Genomic DNA, 18639 nt, shown 5'->3' with positions numbered 1-18639 from the left:
TTTCGAAACTAAATTATGACTGCCAAACATTTGCGGGCTTGCAATGTAATTCGGCTTAGAGCGGCAATGTTGTATATGTTGGACACTTGTGCAGTTCACACGGTCCCAAAAATTACACGCACTGGACTGAAGACAATGTTTCTTTGACTTCTGGTGCAAACTCATCACACACCGCCAAGGAGGTTCAGATGACAGTCTCCTTGCAGCAGGCATGGGCGATTAATGTGGGCGGTGTTGGAGGGGGTACCTTACTGAAGCCAAATTTAAGATACATGTCATAGTAGATGGTCTACCGGTCTTCTCACTACCTGATAATGTATATAAAGTGTTATTCCAAGCAGTTTGAATGACGTCGTTAATAATTTCAAAAAAATGCTTAAAATTCGTGAAACAAACTGAGGATTTGTGTAGCAAAATTTTCATTTTTCATTCCACATTTCTGGCGTTACATTTCAGAAATAGTGTTTTCTGTACGTCAGTAAAATCTGCGTGTAAGGGGCGAAACTATAACTTTGAGAATATTATTTAAGGTAATCATCACATAACAATAGGTAGCAAGACATTCATCAGTTCCTCACCGAAACATACTCGTTCTCACTGAATTTCCGTGGCGTCACAACTAGTCTCTACATCATATAATATATGTGATTCATTAGTCCTAATTAGATACAAAAAACTAATTTTCAGACCATAACGATGGTAGACAGTAAAAATCTCGTTACTCCATTTTGTTAAATTTTACAGGAGAAACGGAACATTTTCTTAAAAAATATATGAAGGGATACAAATAATGTTGCTTCATGTGTAACTATATAGTAGAAGCCTAGTTATTGACAGATTAGAGAAATCCATACTCTTTCAAATCTCTCTTTTACAGTGGAGTTACTGGAACCACGATGTTTTCATTGTCCACCATCGATATTCGTTTTCAAATGCAGTGTAGCGAGTTATTCCCTCAGTATTCAGAAATAAAGATGAATTTATAAACAAACATTCGCTTCAGAATAATCTCAAATGGCAGCTTTAAAGCGGCCTGTTGATCGATTTCTGGTGAGTCATTAGGAGAGGGATTTAATCTCCCCCATTTCACAGAATACTACCATTTTATTGTAAATGACAACACTAGACACGGAAGTTCACGTTTGCGTCTGCAGGCAGATGGACCGTAACTTATTGTCCTTACTGCTGTACCAGTTAGCGATGTATCATCAGCATAATCGCGTGTACACGGAAGCGCTTATCATGTTTCCGTAAGTATTGTGTCACTGCATCGTTGGCAAGACTGTGAACGCAAATTGAAGCGGGCGTATTGTTTAAGAAACAACGACTGGCAGCTCACGTATTCGTGGCATGTATCTTATCAATGGAGAGGATAAGAGTTTGTGCTGTATGTGCAGTGGAATAGGTGAAAACGCCGCCTCCGCTGTGCGCAGGCGCTAAAGAACAATATCGTAGGACTCACGAAGCAAATAAACTGTGTTGTTGTTAATGTTTACTGTAGCATAAAATGTGAAACATGGAAGACAACTATGAAGAAATATCCGACCGTGGTTGCCCCTACGCGTGTTGCCGCAGAGGTAAGTGGAAGAAAGATGAACTTGTACGTAAACGTCAGGATTGCAGTCCTGGTTTTTGTCTCGGTTATGTTTTAGTAATCTCAGATGCCTCGCATGTAGCGTTTTAGTCTGTCATACCGTGGCGATAGTGGGAATCACAGACAGTTTGAACTGTAAACGATAAATATTTGTTTGTCGTTTTGTGACTTGTATTACGAAGGAAATGCTACCAGCGTTGTGGTTGTGGCTGCGAAGTCATCGGATTACAGCAGGCTGCTGTCTACTGTCATCTGTGGTAATGGCTGCCGCGGGCGGTAGCAGCTGTTTGTGTTGGAAGTGCGTGCGTTCTAAACAGCATTTTGTTGGTGTTTTATGTGTCTGGAATCGTCATATAGGAAGTGAATGAATATCCTTGGACAACATCAATGACCGAAGATCACACATTACCCAAAGGACAGTTACTAACCGAAGAGAAAAGTCGAGCAAATTCTGTTGTGTCGCTGTCATCGTCTGGTGTGTCAGACGAAGTGAGCATATTGCCAGAAGTGACTTTCGCGCCGGGTTCAAACAATAGTGGCACAATTGATTCCCCACGGGTTAATAGAGAAAACCAGCCGCTCTTAGGGCGGATGGAATTGGATGTCACATTCAATAACTTTCCGGGTGAGTGATACTTGTGTACAGCTAATTTCACTTTGCTGTGTCGAAAACAGGTAAGGTTAGCTTGTTTAGTAGCATGACATGTTCAGTTTAATCTTATTTCGTTAGTGTATCGTGTAGAACTAACATGGTGGATTGACAATCAGTCGAGAATCTGTTGTGACACACTCTTTGTACACAACATTCAAAAACTCTGAGCTCTAGATTTTTCCTTGATATATTGTTAAAGATGTGTGATCTCCTACTTTTGCTATCAGAAATAAATTTTTGGTGCATTATAATAAATTCAAGTTTGAGTGTTAGATCTTAATAGATAAATCTTCATATTTTTAACAAAGACACATTTCGTGCAACCTATATTGAATTCCATAACATGCAGGTCGGCTGTATGTTTTATAAAGCAAGTCATAATGGCATAGCTGAAGGAAGAGTTGACCATATACTATGGGGGAATAGAGAGGAGTAAAATACAGTTGATCATATAATATGAGGGAACAGACGGGGGAAACGACATGTAATGTTACATAATGTTTTACATATCATTGCCTTTTTTTAAAAGATCTTACCACTGAGTGGTTCCATTGTATTGCCAGCAAAACTTTTGTTGTACTGTAGCCTATAGTGTTCAAACTGTTTGTTTATATTCTTGATATACATTTTATGTACTATGCTAAAAGACCCTGTTGAAATGGTTGTTGTCAGTATTTAGAAGCTTCTCTAAGTTACACAGACTGTGAACATGTTAACTTAAGAACTGAAACCTGCGATTTAGTATAATGACAGTGTCAACATCCATTTTGGGACTTTCGACAATTCATATACAGTTTGTGAATAGGTGTTTAAAATAGATTATTTTAGTAGAGAGTGGTCCCTTCAAACCACAGTGTTGTCTTCAGAGCCTCAATGGACAATTGAAGAGTGATCATTATTACAAAAACTGCATATCTGAGGATGTTACAGTTTCTTGTGTATAACATCACAATGAAATTCCCTTTTTATGTCTATACTGCTGATATATGTGTCCTTTCTCTAATAATTAGTTGCCTAGTTAAATGATTTTTAATGTAAGTCTAAAATTATAAATCTGAACAGTAGTAAAGGCCTTTTTGTGTTTATATAAAAGTTGAATATTGGGATATTCAAATTTTCTTTCCATTGTACTGACTATGGTTTAACCCAAAAAGTCTGGTTTAAGTTTACAATATATTTGTACTTTTTGGTTTCAGATGATCCCCAGTTCTCTGAACTTGTGCGACAGGCAGAATACGCTATAGACAATGGAATATACCCCGAAAGAATTTACCAAGGGTCAAGTGGAAGTTACTTTGTTAAAAATCCTGCAGGTGTAAGTAATGATACTCTAAACAGTGGAAGTACCAGCACCTACTGTAACTGTTACCAGATGTTTGCTTGGTTATTTAGTGTCTTCCATAATTTGCAACATATTCCATAAGAACCACACTATCTATCTCAGAAAAAACAACTTAAGAGACACACTAAGATGTGCATATAATTCTTCGAATTTTAATCTTTTGATTAAATGAATTTTGCATTCACTCACAGGCTGTGAGAAAGGATTGTTAATAACAGTTGGGCACAAACATTGCCCCCCCCCCCCCATTCTTTAAAGTGAAAAAAGTAGTAACAATAAAATAAAAACAAGTTTGTTGCTTGTAAATCTATGGTGTTTAAATAAAATTATGAAAAAATCAAAAACAGTGTGGAAGTGCAGAAGTTTATACAAGGGATATAATGAGAAATTGTCATAAATTTATTACTGTGTCTCACAAAGTGTCCAATGCTTACAGAAAATTATTGGAGTTTTCAAACCAAAGGATGAGGAACCTTATGGAAGACTGAATCCCAAGTGGACTAAATGGATGCATAAACTGTGTTGTCCGTGTTGCTTTGGACGGTCATGCCTTATACCAAACCAAGGATACCTTTCTGAAGCAGGTGCCAGTTTGGTGGACCAGAAACTGCAACTGAAAGTAGTACCTAAGACTAAGGTATGTGACTGAGGATTCTGAAAAGTGAAAAGTTGTCAAAAGTGCAAGAAAAATTGTACAATGGTTTAGTAGTGTGAATTCTGTTTTGTAGTGGCATTGGTATGGTCATCAGAGTCTAAAAAGTGGTTATTATTCATCTTTCTGTACACACACTATACAGGGAGTTACAAAAAGGTACAGCCAAACTTTCAGGAAACATTCCTCACACACAAATAAAGAAAAGATGTTATGTGAACTTGTGTCTGGAAACGCTTACTTTCCATATTAGAGCTCATTTTATTACTACTTCCACCAACACTCAATGGAGCACGTTATCATGATTTCATACGGGATACTCTACCTGTGCTGCTAGAACATGTGCATTTACAAGTACGACACAACATGTGGTTCATGCACGATGGAGCTCCTGCACATTTCAGTCGAAGTGTTCGTACACTTCTCAACAACAGATTCGGTGACCGATGGATTGGTAGAGGCGGACCAATTCCATGGCCTCCACGCTCTCCTGATCTCAACCCTTTTGACTTTCATTTATGGGGGCATTTGAAAGCTCTTGTCTACACAACCCCAGTACCAAATATAGACATTCTCGTGCTCATGTTGTGGACGGCTGTGATACAATACACCATTCTCCAGGGCTGCATCAGCGCATCAGGGATTCTATGCGATGGAGGGTGGATGCATGTATCCTCGCTAACAGAGGACATTTTGAACATATCTTGTAACAAAGTGTTTGAAGTCACACTGGTACGTTCTATTGCTGTGTGTTTCCATTCCATGATTAATGTGATTTGAAGAGAAGTAATAAAATGAGCTCTAACATGGAAAGTAAGCGTTTCCGGACACATGTTCACATAACATATTTTCTTCCTTTGTGTGTGAGGAATGTTTCCTGAAAGTTTGGCCGTACCTTTTTGTAACACCCTTATATTACAACATTAAATAGAAACATTTTTCATAGTGTGATAATTTAGTATGAAACTGTTCATAATGCTGTAGATCCAGATCTGAAACAATGATATGAGATTCATCTATAATCTAAAATAGGCTAGTCTACAAGAGGCTACTGTGTGGTAGTGGGCCCGTTTGCTGAAATCTTATCTGTGATAACAGACATTTGTGTAGCGAAGGCCAAAGTGTAGGTTAGTTTGGAAGATGATCATTTGATTGTGCTTTGGTGAAGCCAACAAATGTGAATGTTAAATAAAGTTAGCTGTAACAGATTAATTTTAAGAATAGCGTGAATGTGTTTGGGCATGCCACATTTAATGAACATTCCATTACAAAAACTAAAACTGTGATGTATGTTCAGCAAACCAAATAATATAACAGACAAGTCTCTGCTAAGTTTTTGATACATATTATATACATGTATCGTAAATAAACTTCAAAAACTGCAAAGGGGACTACTACATACCTTTTACCCTTATAAGAGTTGAGTGCAGTAATGCGAATATTTGCCAGGAACAACAAGTGGTTTGGATTCCATGTTAAACCATACATCCTTTTTTTCTCATTATTATTAGGGGTAGATTAGGGATGTGCAATTCAATGAAGTGGCTTATAGTTCAAAGACTTGCATTTTACGACCACTATCGTCTGTATAAATTTAACCCTTAACTTGTGAAACACCCCCTCTATATGCTAAACATTTCTAAAGAAAAATAATGCTATAGAGCAGAATCTGTCACCAATAAGATAATTTTTATTTTTGTGCTAACTTTGCTGTCTGTCAAGTGTTTCACATCATAGGCTTGATGATGCAGCTGAAGTGAAAAAAAACGATGTTATGAGGTGATTATGTCTAAGAGAAGCAACACATGTACATGATGAATTACATACGCTGCTGGCAACACCAGAAAGAATAGTGTATAAGGAAAGCAAGAAGACCCAAAGAGCAGCAACACATTTCATTACAGGTTCATTCAGTAAGCTTGAAAGAGTCACGGAGGTTCTCAGCCAACTCCAGTGGCAGACGCTGAGAGGCAGCCTTTCTACATCATGGTGTGATTTAGGGTGCAATGTACATTCGTAGGATCATCCACTAATATTTGCTTCTTCCTACATGTGTGTCTCGAAATGACCAAGAGGCTTACTAACAATCATTCGTTCAGTGGGTATGCCTGGATGCCTCATTCAGCATGTTGAAGAGGATATTCCTGCAGCTATTGATGGTACAAGGTGCAACCAACAGCAGATTGTGCATATATTGGAACAAATGATGCCTGTCATCAGGACTCAGAGGTCATCCTTGGCTCATTCCAGTGAATGGCAGAGAAGGTTGAGAAGACCAATTTTGTGCCTGGAGTTTCAACGAAGCTCCCAATTTGCAGTATTGTCCCAAAACTGATCATGTTCTTTTGGTTCTGAGCTGAGTGGAAAAACTGAACCAGAGTCTAGGAAGATTCGCTGACAAGCAAGGCTGCGGCTTAATGAACTTGTGCCATAGGGGTGAGAACTGTAGGGTTCCTCTCAAAAGGTCAGGTATGCACTGCACATTGGAGGCTGCTACTCAGGTAGCTGACTGAGTGTGGGGTGCACACAAGAGTTGTTTTAAATTGACCGACTTCACCAATCCAGATGACGATAGCTGAAGGAAACCGAGAAGTACCACAGTAAGCTAGAAAGAAATGTCTCGCACAGGTGATAGTATTAAAATCCCAATGGTAAACTTCCGAAGCATTCGCAGCAAAGTGCCAGAGTTTGAAGTGCTCATTAGGAGCAGCGAAACTCACATAATACTAGGTACAGAAGCTGGTTGAAACCTGAAATTGATAGCCGTAAGATTTTTGAGGAAAGTTTGTCATATCGAAAGGATAGGCAAATGGAAAATAGAGGTGGTATATTTGTCACAGTGGACAAACTCAAGTCCACAGAGGTAGAATTGAAGCTGCATGTGAGATTGTTTGGGCAACACTCAGTACCAGGGATGGGCATAAAATGGTTATTGTATCCCTCTATAACCCACCAGACACATCTCCTGACATTCGGGAGGACGACGGTTCAATCCCCCATCCGGCCATCCTGATTTAGGTGTTCCGTGATTTCCCTAGATCACTCCAGGCAAATGCCGGGATGGTTCCTCTGAAAGGGCACGGCCGACTTCCTTCCCCATCCTTTCCTAATCCGATGAGACCGATGACCACGCTGTCTGGTCTCCTTCCTCAAAACCAACCAACCAACATCTCCTGATGTGACTGAAAACATTAGAGAGGACCTCAGTTCACTTGTACATAAGTTCCCAAATCATACTGTAATCATCAGTGGAGTCTTTAAATCAACCAACAATTAATTGGAAAAATTGCAGTTTTGTTAGTGGTGGGTGTGATTAGATATCCTGTGAAACTTTACTAAATGCCCTCTCTGAAAACTACCTACAGATATTCATTAATCATACTCATGATGGAAATATATGGATCTAATGGCAACAAATAGACTCGACATCTTTGAGGATATCCACATCAAAACTGGTATCAGTGACTATGATTGCCAAAGTACAAAGGACAATTAGAACAAGCAGAAAGATATGTATGTTCAGTAAACTAGATAAAAAAATCAGTAGTGTCATACCTCAGTGAAGGATTTGAAATTTTCATCACAGGCAAGAGCATGTAGAGGAATTCTAGCTCAAGTTTAAAAGGATAGCTGACCATGCACTGGGTAGATATGTACCCAGTAGAGCAGTTCATACTAGTAGGGGACCTCCATGGTGTACAGTCACTGTAAAGATACTTCTAAAGATACAGAGATTGCTGCATAATAGGTGTAAAACAAAGCATAGGGCTGAATGAAATGCATTTGGCTGTCAAAAGAGCAGCGCGTGAAGCCTTCAATGACTACCATAGCAGAGTATTGTCAAGGGATCTTTCACAGAACCCACAGAAATCCTGGTCATATGTAAAGGCTTTTAGTGGCACCAAAGTTAGTGATGAGTCCCCAGCAAATGAGACAGGAACTGAAACTGAGGGTAGCAAAAGAGAAGCTGAAATGCTTAACTCTGATTTCAAATGTTCCTTAACAAAGGAAAACCCAGGAGAATTGCCTCAATTTAAGCCTCGTACGACAGAAAAGATGAATGAAATAAGTGTTACTGTCAGTGGTGTTGAGAAACAGCTGAAATCATTAAAATTGGACAAAGCTCCAGGCTCCAAAGGAATCCCTGCCAGATTCTCCACTGAATTTGTGGCTGAGTATCATAGATCCCTTGAACAAAAAAACCCTGCCCAGTTCTTGGAAAAAGACACAGGTCACACCCATTTACAAGAAGAGTGGTAGAAGGGATCCACTAAACTACCATCCAGTCTCCTTGACACCAATTTGTGGTGGAATCTTAGAACATTTTGTGAGCTCAAACATAATGAGGTATCTTGAACAGAATGATCTTCTCAATGCCAACCAGCATGGAGTTCGAAAAAATCAAACATGTGAAAATCAACCCGCAGTTTTCTCACATAACATATTGAAGGCTTTGGATCAAGGCAGCCAGGTAGATACACTATTTCTTGATTACCAAAATGCATTTGACTTAGTAATGACACCTACGCTTATTGTGGAAAGTATGATCATGTGGGGTATCAAGTGAAATTTGTGATTGGATTGAGGAGTTCTTGGTAGGGAAGAGACAGCATGTTATCTTGGATGGAGAGTTATTGTCAGATGTAGAAGTAAATTCAGGTGTACCCCAGTGAAGTGTGTTGGGACCCTTGCTGTTCATATTGTGTATTAATGACCTTTCAGGCAATGTTGTTGTTGTGATCTTCAGTCCTGAGACTGGTTTGATGCAGCTTTCCATGCTACTCTATCCTGTGCAAGCTTCTTCATCTCCCAGTACCTACAGCAGCCTACATCCTTCTGAATCTGCGTAGTGTATTCATCTCTTTTTAGTGTAATCCGTCTGTTTTTAGTGTATCCGTCTGTTTTTAGTGTATCCGTCTGTTTTTAGTGTATCTGTCTGTTTTTAGTGTATCTGTCTGTTTTTAGTGTATCTGTCTGTTTTTAGTGTATCTGTCTGTTTTTAGTGTATCTGTCTGTTTTTAGTGTATCTGTCTGTTTTTAGTGTATCTGTCTGTTTTTAGTGTATCTGTCTGTTTTTAGTGTATCTGTCTGTTTTTAGTGTATCTGTCTGTTTTTAGTGTATCCGTCTCTTTTCAGGCAATATTAATAGTAAAAACAGGCTTTTTGCAGATGATGCAGTTGTCTATAATGAAGTACTATCTGGAAGAAGGTGCATAAATATTCAGTGAGATTGTGGTAAGATTTCAATGTGCTGAATAGGTTGGCAACTTGCTCTCAACGTTCAGAAGTGTAAAAGTTTGCACTTTCAAAAAAAAAAAAAAAAAAAAACACCTGAGTGTGACACTTTGTAGGGATATGAAATGGAATGATCACATAGGTTTGCGGGTAAAGGAGATAGTAGATTTCAGTTTATTGGTAGACTACTGGGGAATTGCGATCAGTCTACAAAGGAGATTGCTTATAAATCACTCGTGCAACTAGTTCTAGAATATTGAAGTGTGTGGACCTGTCTCAGATACGACTGACAAGGGCTATTGAATGTATACAGAGAAAGGCGGCACAAATGGTCACGTAAACTATCCCGAGAAAGTCTGTTGACGAAGTTTCAAGAACCAGCTTGAAATGATTACTCTAAGAATGTACTACAACCTCCATTGTGTTGCTCACATAGGGATTGTGAAGATAAGATTAGAATAATTACTGCAGGCATAGAGGCATCCAGTCAATCATTCTTCCTGCGCACCATATGTGAATGGAAAAGGAAAGAACCTAATAACTGGTACAAAGGGACATATCCTCTGCCATGCACTACATGGTGGTTTGCAGAGTAGATATGTAGATTCTTCCCACAAATAATTAACGACTGGGACAGGAAATGGGTGAAGTGACAGTTGGCAAGAAAGTATCCTGTATTTCATACAGTGGTAGCTCAGTGGAGGAATGTAGCAAGCTTAAGACAGTGTGATATAACTTTAAACAGTGGAAAATGCATGATGGAATAATTAATATGTTATGAAAAGGATAGTTGCTACTAACCATTTAGTGGAAATGCTTAGTCACAGATAGGGACAACAAACTTTATTAATAGTAAATATTTCAGTAGTGCTAAAATAGACAATTTTTTGCTAACGAGATCATTAAGATAAATTTTAGCACGTATGTAGTTAACAACTGTTAAGTTTGCATATACCATGCCAATGCATCAAATCTGGACCAGCACTCAGGAAATTACAGCCTTAATTTTTTTTCTGCCAACATTTGATTATTCTCAGTCAGATTGTTCTGATACATAATGAACTTTGAACTGAATTAATTTTAAACTACTATTTATTTAATTTTCATTAGTGTGGTTTTCATTCCCTTCCTGTATAGTATGAGAGCAACTCTAACTGAATAACTGTCACAAAAAGGCATAACAAGTATGTCAACTTCTTTTTATACACACATATGTTCATCATCCTCTTGACAGTTCCAAATAAAATACTGTATACACCATTCAGACTAATACTTTATTTGTGACTTTTCAGATATATGCATGGGTAAAAAGATAATAAAAGAAGTATTGCGTTTTCGGTTACATATAATTTCTTTCAAATGGTAAACATCATTCTTGTAATGTAACCTGGCAATTCTTCTAAATCTAAAGCCAACAACTGAGTCTCACTGTAACTATTATTAGGGCTTCTTCCCATTCCATTCACATATAGGATGTGAGAAGAATATTTCCTTAAATTTCTCTCTGCATGCTGTATCTAATCTAACCTTGTCTTCATAATGCGTATGGGAACAATACATACGTGGTTTTATTGTATTTCTACACTCACAGCTTAAAGCTGTTTCTTGTAACTTCGTAAGTATGCTTTCACTGGATAGTTTGCCAGTTCTGTTTTGCAAGCATCTCCATGATGCTCACTCATCAGTCCGTTCTCGGACATGACCATTCATACTGCCTTTCTTTGTAAACATCCTGTATACTCAGTTAGTCCTATTTGGTATGAGTCCGTCACATGAAAAGCAATCTAGCGTGTGTTCCACGACTGTGTTGTAGGCAATCTCTTTTCTAGCCAGTTGTGTTTCCCCATTATTCTTCCAATGAACTGAGATCTGCCAACCGTGTTACCTATGACAGAGGCTATGTGCTCACTCCATTTCATATCAGTACAATTTGAGGCACCCGGATATTTGTATGACTTACTGATCCCAACTGTGACTTACTGATATTGTAGTCATAGGACACTTAAGTTTTCTCATTTTATAAAGTGCATAGTTCTACATTTCTAAACATTTAAACCAAGTTGCCAGTCTCTGCAAACCTTTGAAATTGTGCAAGGTCTTACTGAATACTTCTGCAGCTTTTTTGAACAGTACTTGCTTATGGATAACTGCCATCATAGTGAAAAAATCTGTGGTTACTATTATTATTGTCTGCAAGTTTACTAGTATACAGCATAAGCACCATGCTGAAAGAAAGGAAAAAGATGGGTCAAACAAAGAAGGTATTAGGTCAATTAAAATAGACAACACAGTGGTCACAGATGGTATGGAAGTAGCAAAGGTACAGAATAGTAACTACATCAGTGTAGTAGAAAACTTAAAATTGGAGAGAAATCCTCAACAACAGAAGAGTATTAAGGTACCAAAAAGATCATGCAGGACTATGGTCTTAAGACCAGTCACAGAAGATGAACTACTGAAAACTATACCAAAACTGAAGTCCAAGAAATCAGCCGGTGGTGATGAAATATCAAATCATGTAATAAAGCTGGTAAGTGAGCAGATAATAACACCACTGCTGAACATAGCAAACTGTTATTTCGGAGATGTAATTTTTCCAGAAAAACTGAAGATAATGAAGGTGGTGCCAGTGTACAATAAAGGGGATAAGGATGACCCCAACAACTACAGACCATTTTCACTTACATCACGTTTCTTGAAAATCCTAGAAATGCTTATGTATACCAGATTAGTTAATTATTTGGACAAACATAACATTCTCATACCCTCACAACATAGTTTCAGAAAGGGTAAATCTACAGAATCTGCAATTGCTAGTCTAACAGAATAAATTTTACAGTCCTTAGATGAAAAGAAACGGTTGTCTCTGCAGTGTTTCTGGATCTTTTAAAAGCGTTTGACACCATTGACCATGAAATGCTGATACAAAAATTAGGCAACTATGGCATTCGATGGCAACCAGGTGAATGGATAAAATTATACTTGTGCAACCTCAAGCAGCATGTATCATTAGGAGACTCGTACCAATCAGAAACCAAACCCACCAGATATGGAGTGCCGCAGGGTTCGGTAATGGGGCCATTGTTATTTAATGTGTTTGTTAATGATATAGGTGTTGAAGAGGAAGAAAAGAAATTATTGTATGCTGATGACATGAAAATACTAAATAGTGACCAAAATATGGAACAGCTTGAGAGAAGAGGATACATATCTGCAAATGTCGCAGCTCAGTGGCTGTTGAAAAATGAACTGGTTATAAATCTAAAAGAGACTATGTATGCCGTGTTTAAAAGCAAGGAGAAGGCTGTAGACATGGATTTAGAGGTGGACAGAACAAGGCTGGAAGAAGTACAATCTGCTAGATTCTTAGGTATTCTTGTGGATAATGAACTGAAATGGAGAAAAAATATATATATATGTATATTAATAATGTCTGTAAGAAACTGAGCTCTATCATATTCTTAATGATGCAGCTATCACTGTATTCAGACAAGAACCTTCTGTGTACAGTGTAGCACGGACTTTTCAAACCTTTCTTACAGTGTGGAATGATTGTGTGGGGAAACTCAAACAAGAGACAAAACGAGTCTTCATAAAAAAAAAGGGGGGGGGGGTGGCAATCAGGACCATTTTAAGAAGAAAGACCTCTGAAACATGCAGAAACTGTTTCAAGAAGTTAGGTATCTTAATTTTTTCATTGTTGTATGTATACAAAACAATAATGTACATCACAAAAGGTAGTGAGGACTGGATTACAAATGCTAGTGTACACACTCACAATACAAGAAGGAAGTATGAAGTACAGAGCATACCCCACCGACTGGAAATGCTAGAAAAAGGACCCCAGTACTCTGGTGTCAGACTACTAAGAAGTCTGCCTAAAAACTTGCAAGATAGTGTACTTGACAACGACTTTCCAAAGAAATGTAAAGACTATCTCACTGAAAAAGAGTTTTACTGTGTTGCAGAATACCTATGCCGTTAAATTTATATATATTGTTATTCGTTATAAAAGATGTAAACATGTAAGCTAAAGGGGTAGAAAAATAAGGGGGCAGGGGGGGGGGGGGGGCTCAAAACCTAGTTTTCTGTGCTCCAAGCTTTGATCACCTAAAGGTGAGTTTTGCGTTTCCCTACGTTACATATTGCTGCATCCAGAATTTTCAATTTTGTGAACTGAACAAATGAATGAACATTCCACTTAAAATAACTAGTTCCACATTTTATTACCATAAATTTGTTTCAGGTTGTGAAATTGGTAAGTGAAACATTCAATTATCCACGCATTGATCGAGAAAAGGCCCGCATGAAGAGAGCGATTATGGCACAGTTTCCAAATGTGGGACGACATTTCAACAGAATAGGCCTTAGGCCGAAGGTAAAGTGTCTTGATAAAAATAACTAATGACTGCATGGATTACACGATTTTACTTCAAGGAGTAGAAGGATCACATTTTATTATTCCGCTTTTTCAATTAAATGTGTATGGATTGCCTTTCATATGTAATTGATCTGATTTTTCAGGTTGGGTCTTTCCAGTTATTTGTTGATGGTTACAAGGATGCTGATTATTGGCTCAGGAGGTTTGAATTGGACCCTTTACCTGCAAAAGTTCAACGAGATTTTCAGCTGAAGTTTGAACGGCTTGTTGTATTAGATTATATAATTAGAAATACAGATCGAGGAAATGATAATTGGCTCATAAAATATGATCAACCAAATATTCAGTCACATATTAATTCAAATGGTGGAGAATTGCTGGATGCAACAGTAAGTTTTTCTTATTGTGGTCCTCTCTCTCTCTCTCTCTCTCTCTCTCTCTCTCTCTCTCTCGCAAGTCATTTATGACTAATAGGAAAAACAGTTAGGGTTGTGCAATGTAAAGGTTTAGCTGAGCAACTTCATACTGAATCTGCGCATGTTCAAACAAGCCCATAAATGTTTTGTAGCACGAAGGTCTCTTAATTACTGTAAAATGACTTCATTCGCAAAAAAAAAGTGGTGAGCAGATGTTCAGATCAGCTTTGCCCTAAAGTTGACAGTACATCAGTCACTGCCTTGTTTACTGTCTTCAAGCAGTTGAGACATTTCAGTATGAAAATCTTATTGTTCTGCACCCTCGAAGACATTCACTGCTCGTTTCATTAATTTTTGTTCATCATAGAATATAATGCTTCTGTAGTACGGAAGCGAGAGGTAAATGAGGAGTAGGCCCAATGTGCTACACTCAAAAAGAATTTTTGGTTCATTCTGAATTTTCAGTTCAGATAATGCTGTACGACAATGTTACAGTCACAAAGTTGTATTGTTTGTGACTACTAACTGTGACTGTAGAACTGAAGGTAAGTCATATCTGACGCTGCAGATAAATCTTCAGAAAAATGTAAAAGCTGTGTTACAATATGCGGACTGCATTGTTACAGCTGATAAAACCTGGCTTTCTTATGATTGTTTTCAAACAAGATACAGATTTAGAATTAAGTGTTGAAGATAAGGTTACACCTGCAATAATCAGATCTTGCTATGTTAAGAAAAGAATGGTGATGGCCTTTAATCAACGTGAGGAGTGTTGGAACATGGAATTTTAGGCTCTTTGAGAAATGGTAAGCAGGTGGATGTACTTTCAGTCTATCTTCATTTGAGTTTGTAGCAATGAAAACAATCGATTATTGATAAAATTATTTAATTGTATAGAATGATAAAATTATTTAATTGTATAGATAAAAAAAATCTACTCACCAAGCGGTGGCAAACACACACATAAGACTCTTGTGATTGGCAAGCTTTTGGAGCCAGTAGCTTCTTCTTCAGGCAGAAGAATTGAAGGGGAAGGAAAGACTCTTTCCTTCTCATCCCTGACGTGTGGTTCTGGGTGACTTTCGTGAAATCTACCCCTTTTCCTAGAACTCTCCCATCCTTTCCCTTCGCCCTTCTTCCTTCCCTTCAACCCTTCTGCCTGAAGAAGGAGCCACTGGCTCCAAAAGCTTGTCAGTTTACAGTAAAACAATAGATAGACAGTTGATCTTTTACAAGAATGTTTTATATGCTGGGATATTTTGAAGATATTAACATAATTATTGTAACACCCACAATTCCAATGTGTATTCATAAAAACCAAGAAAGCTAGTACATTGGTGATAATGCTCTACAAATATTTCAAATAACTTCTCTCTTCTTGTCAGATATTTTTCCCTGTTTCAGATATTTTTGGCTGTTAACATGTAATATTCTGAGAACTAGTGAAATGAAATTGTATATCCATTCTTGTTATGTTTTAGAGAAGATTACTCAGGAAGATATGTATATGTTACGTCAATGTATAAAACTAGTTTCATCGCTTATAGTAGATCTTTTTTCCTAGGAATGGAATGTTGTTCAGCTACCAGAGATAGATATAGCAGCTATAGATAATGGTCTTGCATTCCCTTTTAAACATCCTGACTCGTGGAGAGCATATCCATATCATTGGGCATGGCTGCCTTATGCTAAAGTTCCATTCAGCAAAGAAATTAGAGAACTTGTTCTGCCTCAGCTGTCTGATATGAACTTTGTTCAGGATCTTTGTGATGATCTCTACCTACTGTTCAAGGTAAGTAATGACAAATACACAAACTCAGATGTTTCAGTAAATTAAATGATAGAAAAACATTGTACAGTTATAGTTGCATAAAACCCGTGAAATAACTAGTAGAGGTTCTATTAAGAAAGCTGTAATATACCATCAGTATAAGGCTTCACTCGTTACAGGACATTCCAGTACTGAGATGATTGGCGATTGTGGAAGAACTGTTAATAGTTGTGTATATTTAACTTCTTTGACACGAAGTTGGCAGCAAGCAATTAAAATCTATTATCATAACATTGTCTTAGGGTGTAATGTGTTGTTTATTTCTGTTTTGGTTCTTCAAGTAGCAATCGGCATATTGTGTTCAACAGATGTTATATTGAATTTGTTACTGTGCTGCAGGGTTGAGGCTTGTTGACCAGTTGCTGATTTGTTTGAAATCAGTGCTGTACACTCTGTGTTACATACACAGTGTGAGCTCCCTTAATTGCTAATTACTTATTATCTGTGATAGATTGCTTCATCTTTGGCATTGTTTGATAATTGATTGAATCACAGTATAAAAAATTGTGCCACAAGATTCAAATAAGATGGCACCTTTAGTGAATGCTTCAGTCTGGGATGACATTCCCTACTTGCGGATTACCATCCAGTAATCTTCCAACATCTGACAAAACATTCAGTACATTACTTCACTACCTTTAGACTACTTTCTTCAGCTAAGTGTTCACAACTGATCGCATCTGTAGACTCCTTTCCAACAACTGCCATGCGAGAGCACAGGCAACTGTAAAAACTCATTATTAAACCATACATTGTCAGACACAAGGATGTTGTGTCTGTTTTCATATTGACAGAGATGCAACAATAGTGACCGACAACTAAACTACTGATTGCAAGATAAGCAAAGTGCAGAGACTACAGAGGTTATCAGCTCAATCCTTACATGCATTGTCTATTGGCCAAAGCCGTTTCTACAGTTATATCATTCTCAGGGAGGCATTTAACCTGCAGTATGTTTTCTGTACCACGACTTGGGCACTTGCATTCAGGTTGTCATGTACATGATAAAGTTTGTTTATATTAAGATTTCTGGGAGTGAATGTTGCTCTTTAATGTACGCTGTGGACACTCTTGTCCTCCAAGATGAAAACAGCCATGATCACAGAGCTGTACACATGAGTTCCTTCAATGTGGGAGCTCTGCAGAGTCTGATCTACATGTACATACATACATACTCACTCCACAAGCCACCATAAGGCTCGTTATGGAGAGACCCTGTACCACTGCTAGTCATTTCCTTTCCTGTTCCACTCAAAACTACAGCAATGGGAAAAGAGGCTATCTATATGGCTCCACATGAACCATAATTTCTTTGATCTTTGTGATCATCACATGAAACGTGCATTGGCATCAATAGAATCGTTCTGCAGACAGCTTCACATCCCGGCTCTCTAAATTTTCTCACATCCCAGCTCTCTGAATTTTCTCAGTAGTGTTCCTTGAAAGTAACATCGCCTTCCCTCCAAGGATTTTCATTTGAGTTTCTGAAGCATCTCTGTAGTAGTTGCATGTTGTCCGAACCTACCGCTAACAAATCTAGCAGCCCACCTCTGAATTGCTTCAATATCATCCTTTAATTTCACCTGGTGCGGATCCTAAACACTTAAGCAGCACTCAGTAATAGGTTGCAGTAGTGTCCTATGTGGTCTCCCTTACAGATGAACCACACTCTCCTAAAATTCTCCCAGTAAACTAGAATCTGTCATTTGCCTTCCCTACTACAATCCTTACATGCTCATTCCATTTCATATTTTGCCACATTATGCCCAGATATTTAAATGGCTTCACTGTGTAAAGCGCACACTACTAATGCTGTATTCGAGCATAACGGGTTTGTTTTCTCTACTCATCTACATTAACTTACATTTCTCTACATTTAGAGCTTACTGCCATTAATCACACCAGCTAGAAATTTTGACTGTCATCTTGTATCCTCCTGCAGCCACTCTACGACGACAGCTTCTCGTAGACCATAGCACCATCGGCAAACAGCCGCAGTTTGCTTCCCACACTGTCCACCAGGTCATTTATGTAAATGGAAAGTAATAGCAGTCCTAAACATCAGTGAGTGGCTTGCGAGGAAACCGTCATAATATTGTACATTATAGTCTGGGAGACGAGTCTTTGGTATTGACAGCTCGGTAGCGTCTTTCCGTTGCCTAGCGACCGCAGGCAGGCAGCCAGTGACGGCCTGACTTTGAGCGGGTAGCAAGGGCCACGTTGCCGCTCTGAAACCCGGTCGCGCGCGCTTATGAAACTTACCAGTGTCTCGCGTGCAGGCGGTGCGGTCGTTCGTCGTTTGTCTGAAGTTGAATTCGCAGTTTATTTTGTTTTTGTTGTTTTTAGTGTTTCTTTGTTTATGTTTCGTTGTAAACAATGTCTAGTGCGGCGGGTAGTACCAGCCCAACACAAGAAGTGAAACGGAGGAAGAAAAGTGTGCTACACACCCAGGCCCGTGAATTCGTGTGCTCTGTGAGGGATTACTTTGAGAAAGAAAAGGACAAAAGTGGGCCCTTAATTCCTGTTGTTCAGGTTG

General features: G+C 38.4%; 1 protein-coding gene across 2 annotated transcripts in view; it reads left to right on the top strand.

Moving 5' to 3' along the window:
* Positions 1-1266: 1266 nt before the first annotated feature.
* LOC126259881 (phosphatidylinositol 4-kinase type 2-beta) overlaps positions 1267-18639 on the top strand; it is a 41808-nt gene continuing 24435 nt past the window's right edge. Inside the window, exons 1-6 of one of the 2 annotated variants that reach the window (XM_049956951.1) lie at positions 1267-1577; positions 3443-3561; positions 4025-4225; positions 13722-13853; positions 14000-14245; positions 15837-16064. In XM_049956951.1, coding sequence (XP_049812908.1) covers positions 1517-1577; positions 3443-3561; positions 4025-4225; positions 13722-13853; positions 14000-14245; positions 15837-16064 — 987 coding nt within the window. In that variant the 5' untranslated portion in view covers positions 1267-1516. Of the gene's footprint in view, positions 1578-1638; positions 2220-3442; positions 3562-4024; positions 4226-13721; positions 13854-13999; positions 14246-15836; positions 16065-18639 lie in introns of those variants that run through there. The other variant, XM_049956950.1, reaches the window with a different exon arrangement.

This window comes from Schistocerca nitens, chromosome 5, assembly GCF_023898315.1.
Source record: "Schistocerca nitens isolate TAMUIC-IGC-003100 chromosome 5, iqSchNite1.1, whole genome shotgun sequence".
In the NCBI taxonomy this organism is placed as follows: domain Eukaryota; kingdom Metazoa; phylum Arthropoda; class Insecta; order Orthoptera; family Acrididae; genus Schistocerca; species Schistocerca nitens.
This window is presented reverse-complemented; position numbering and strand designations above follow the sequence as displayed.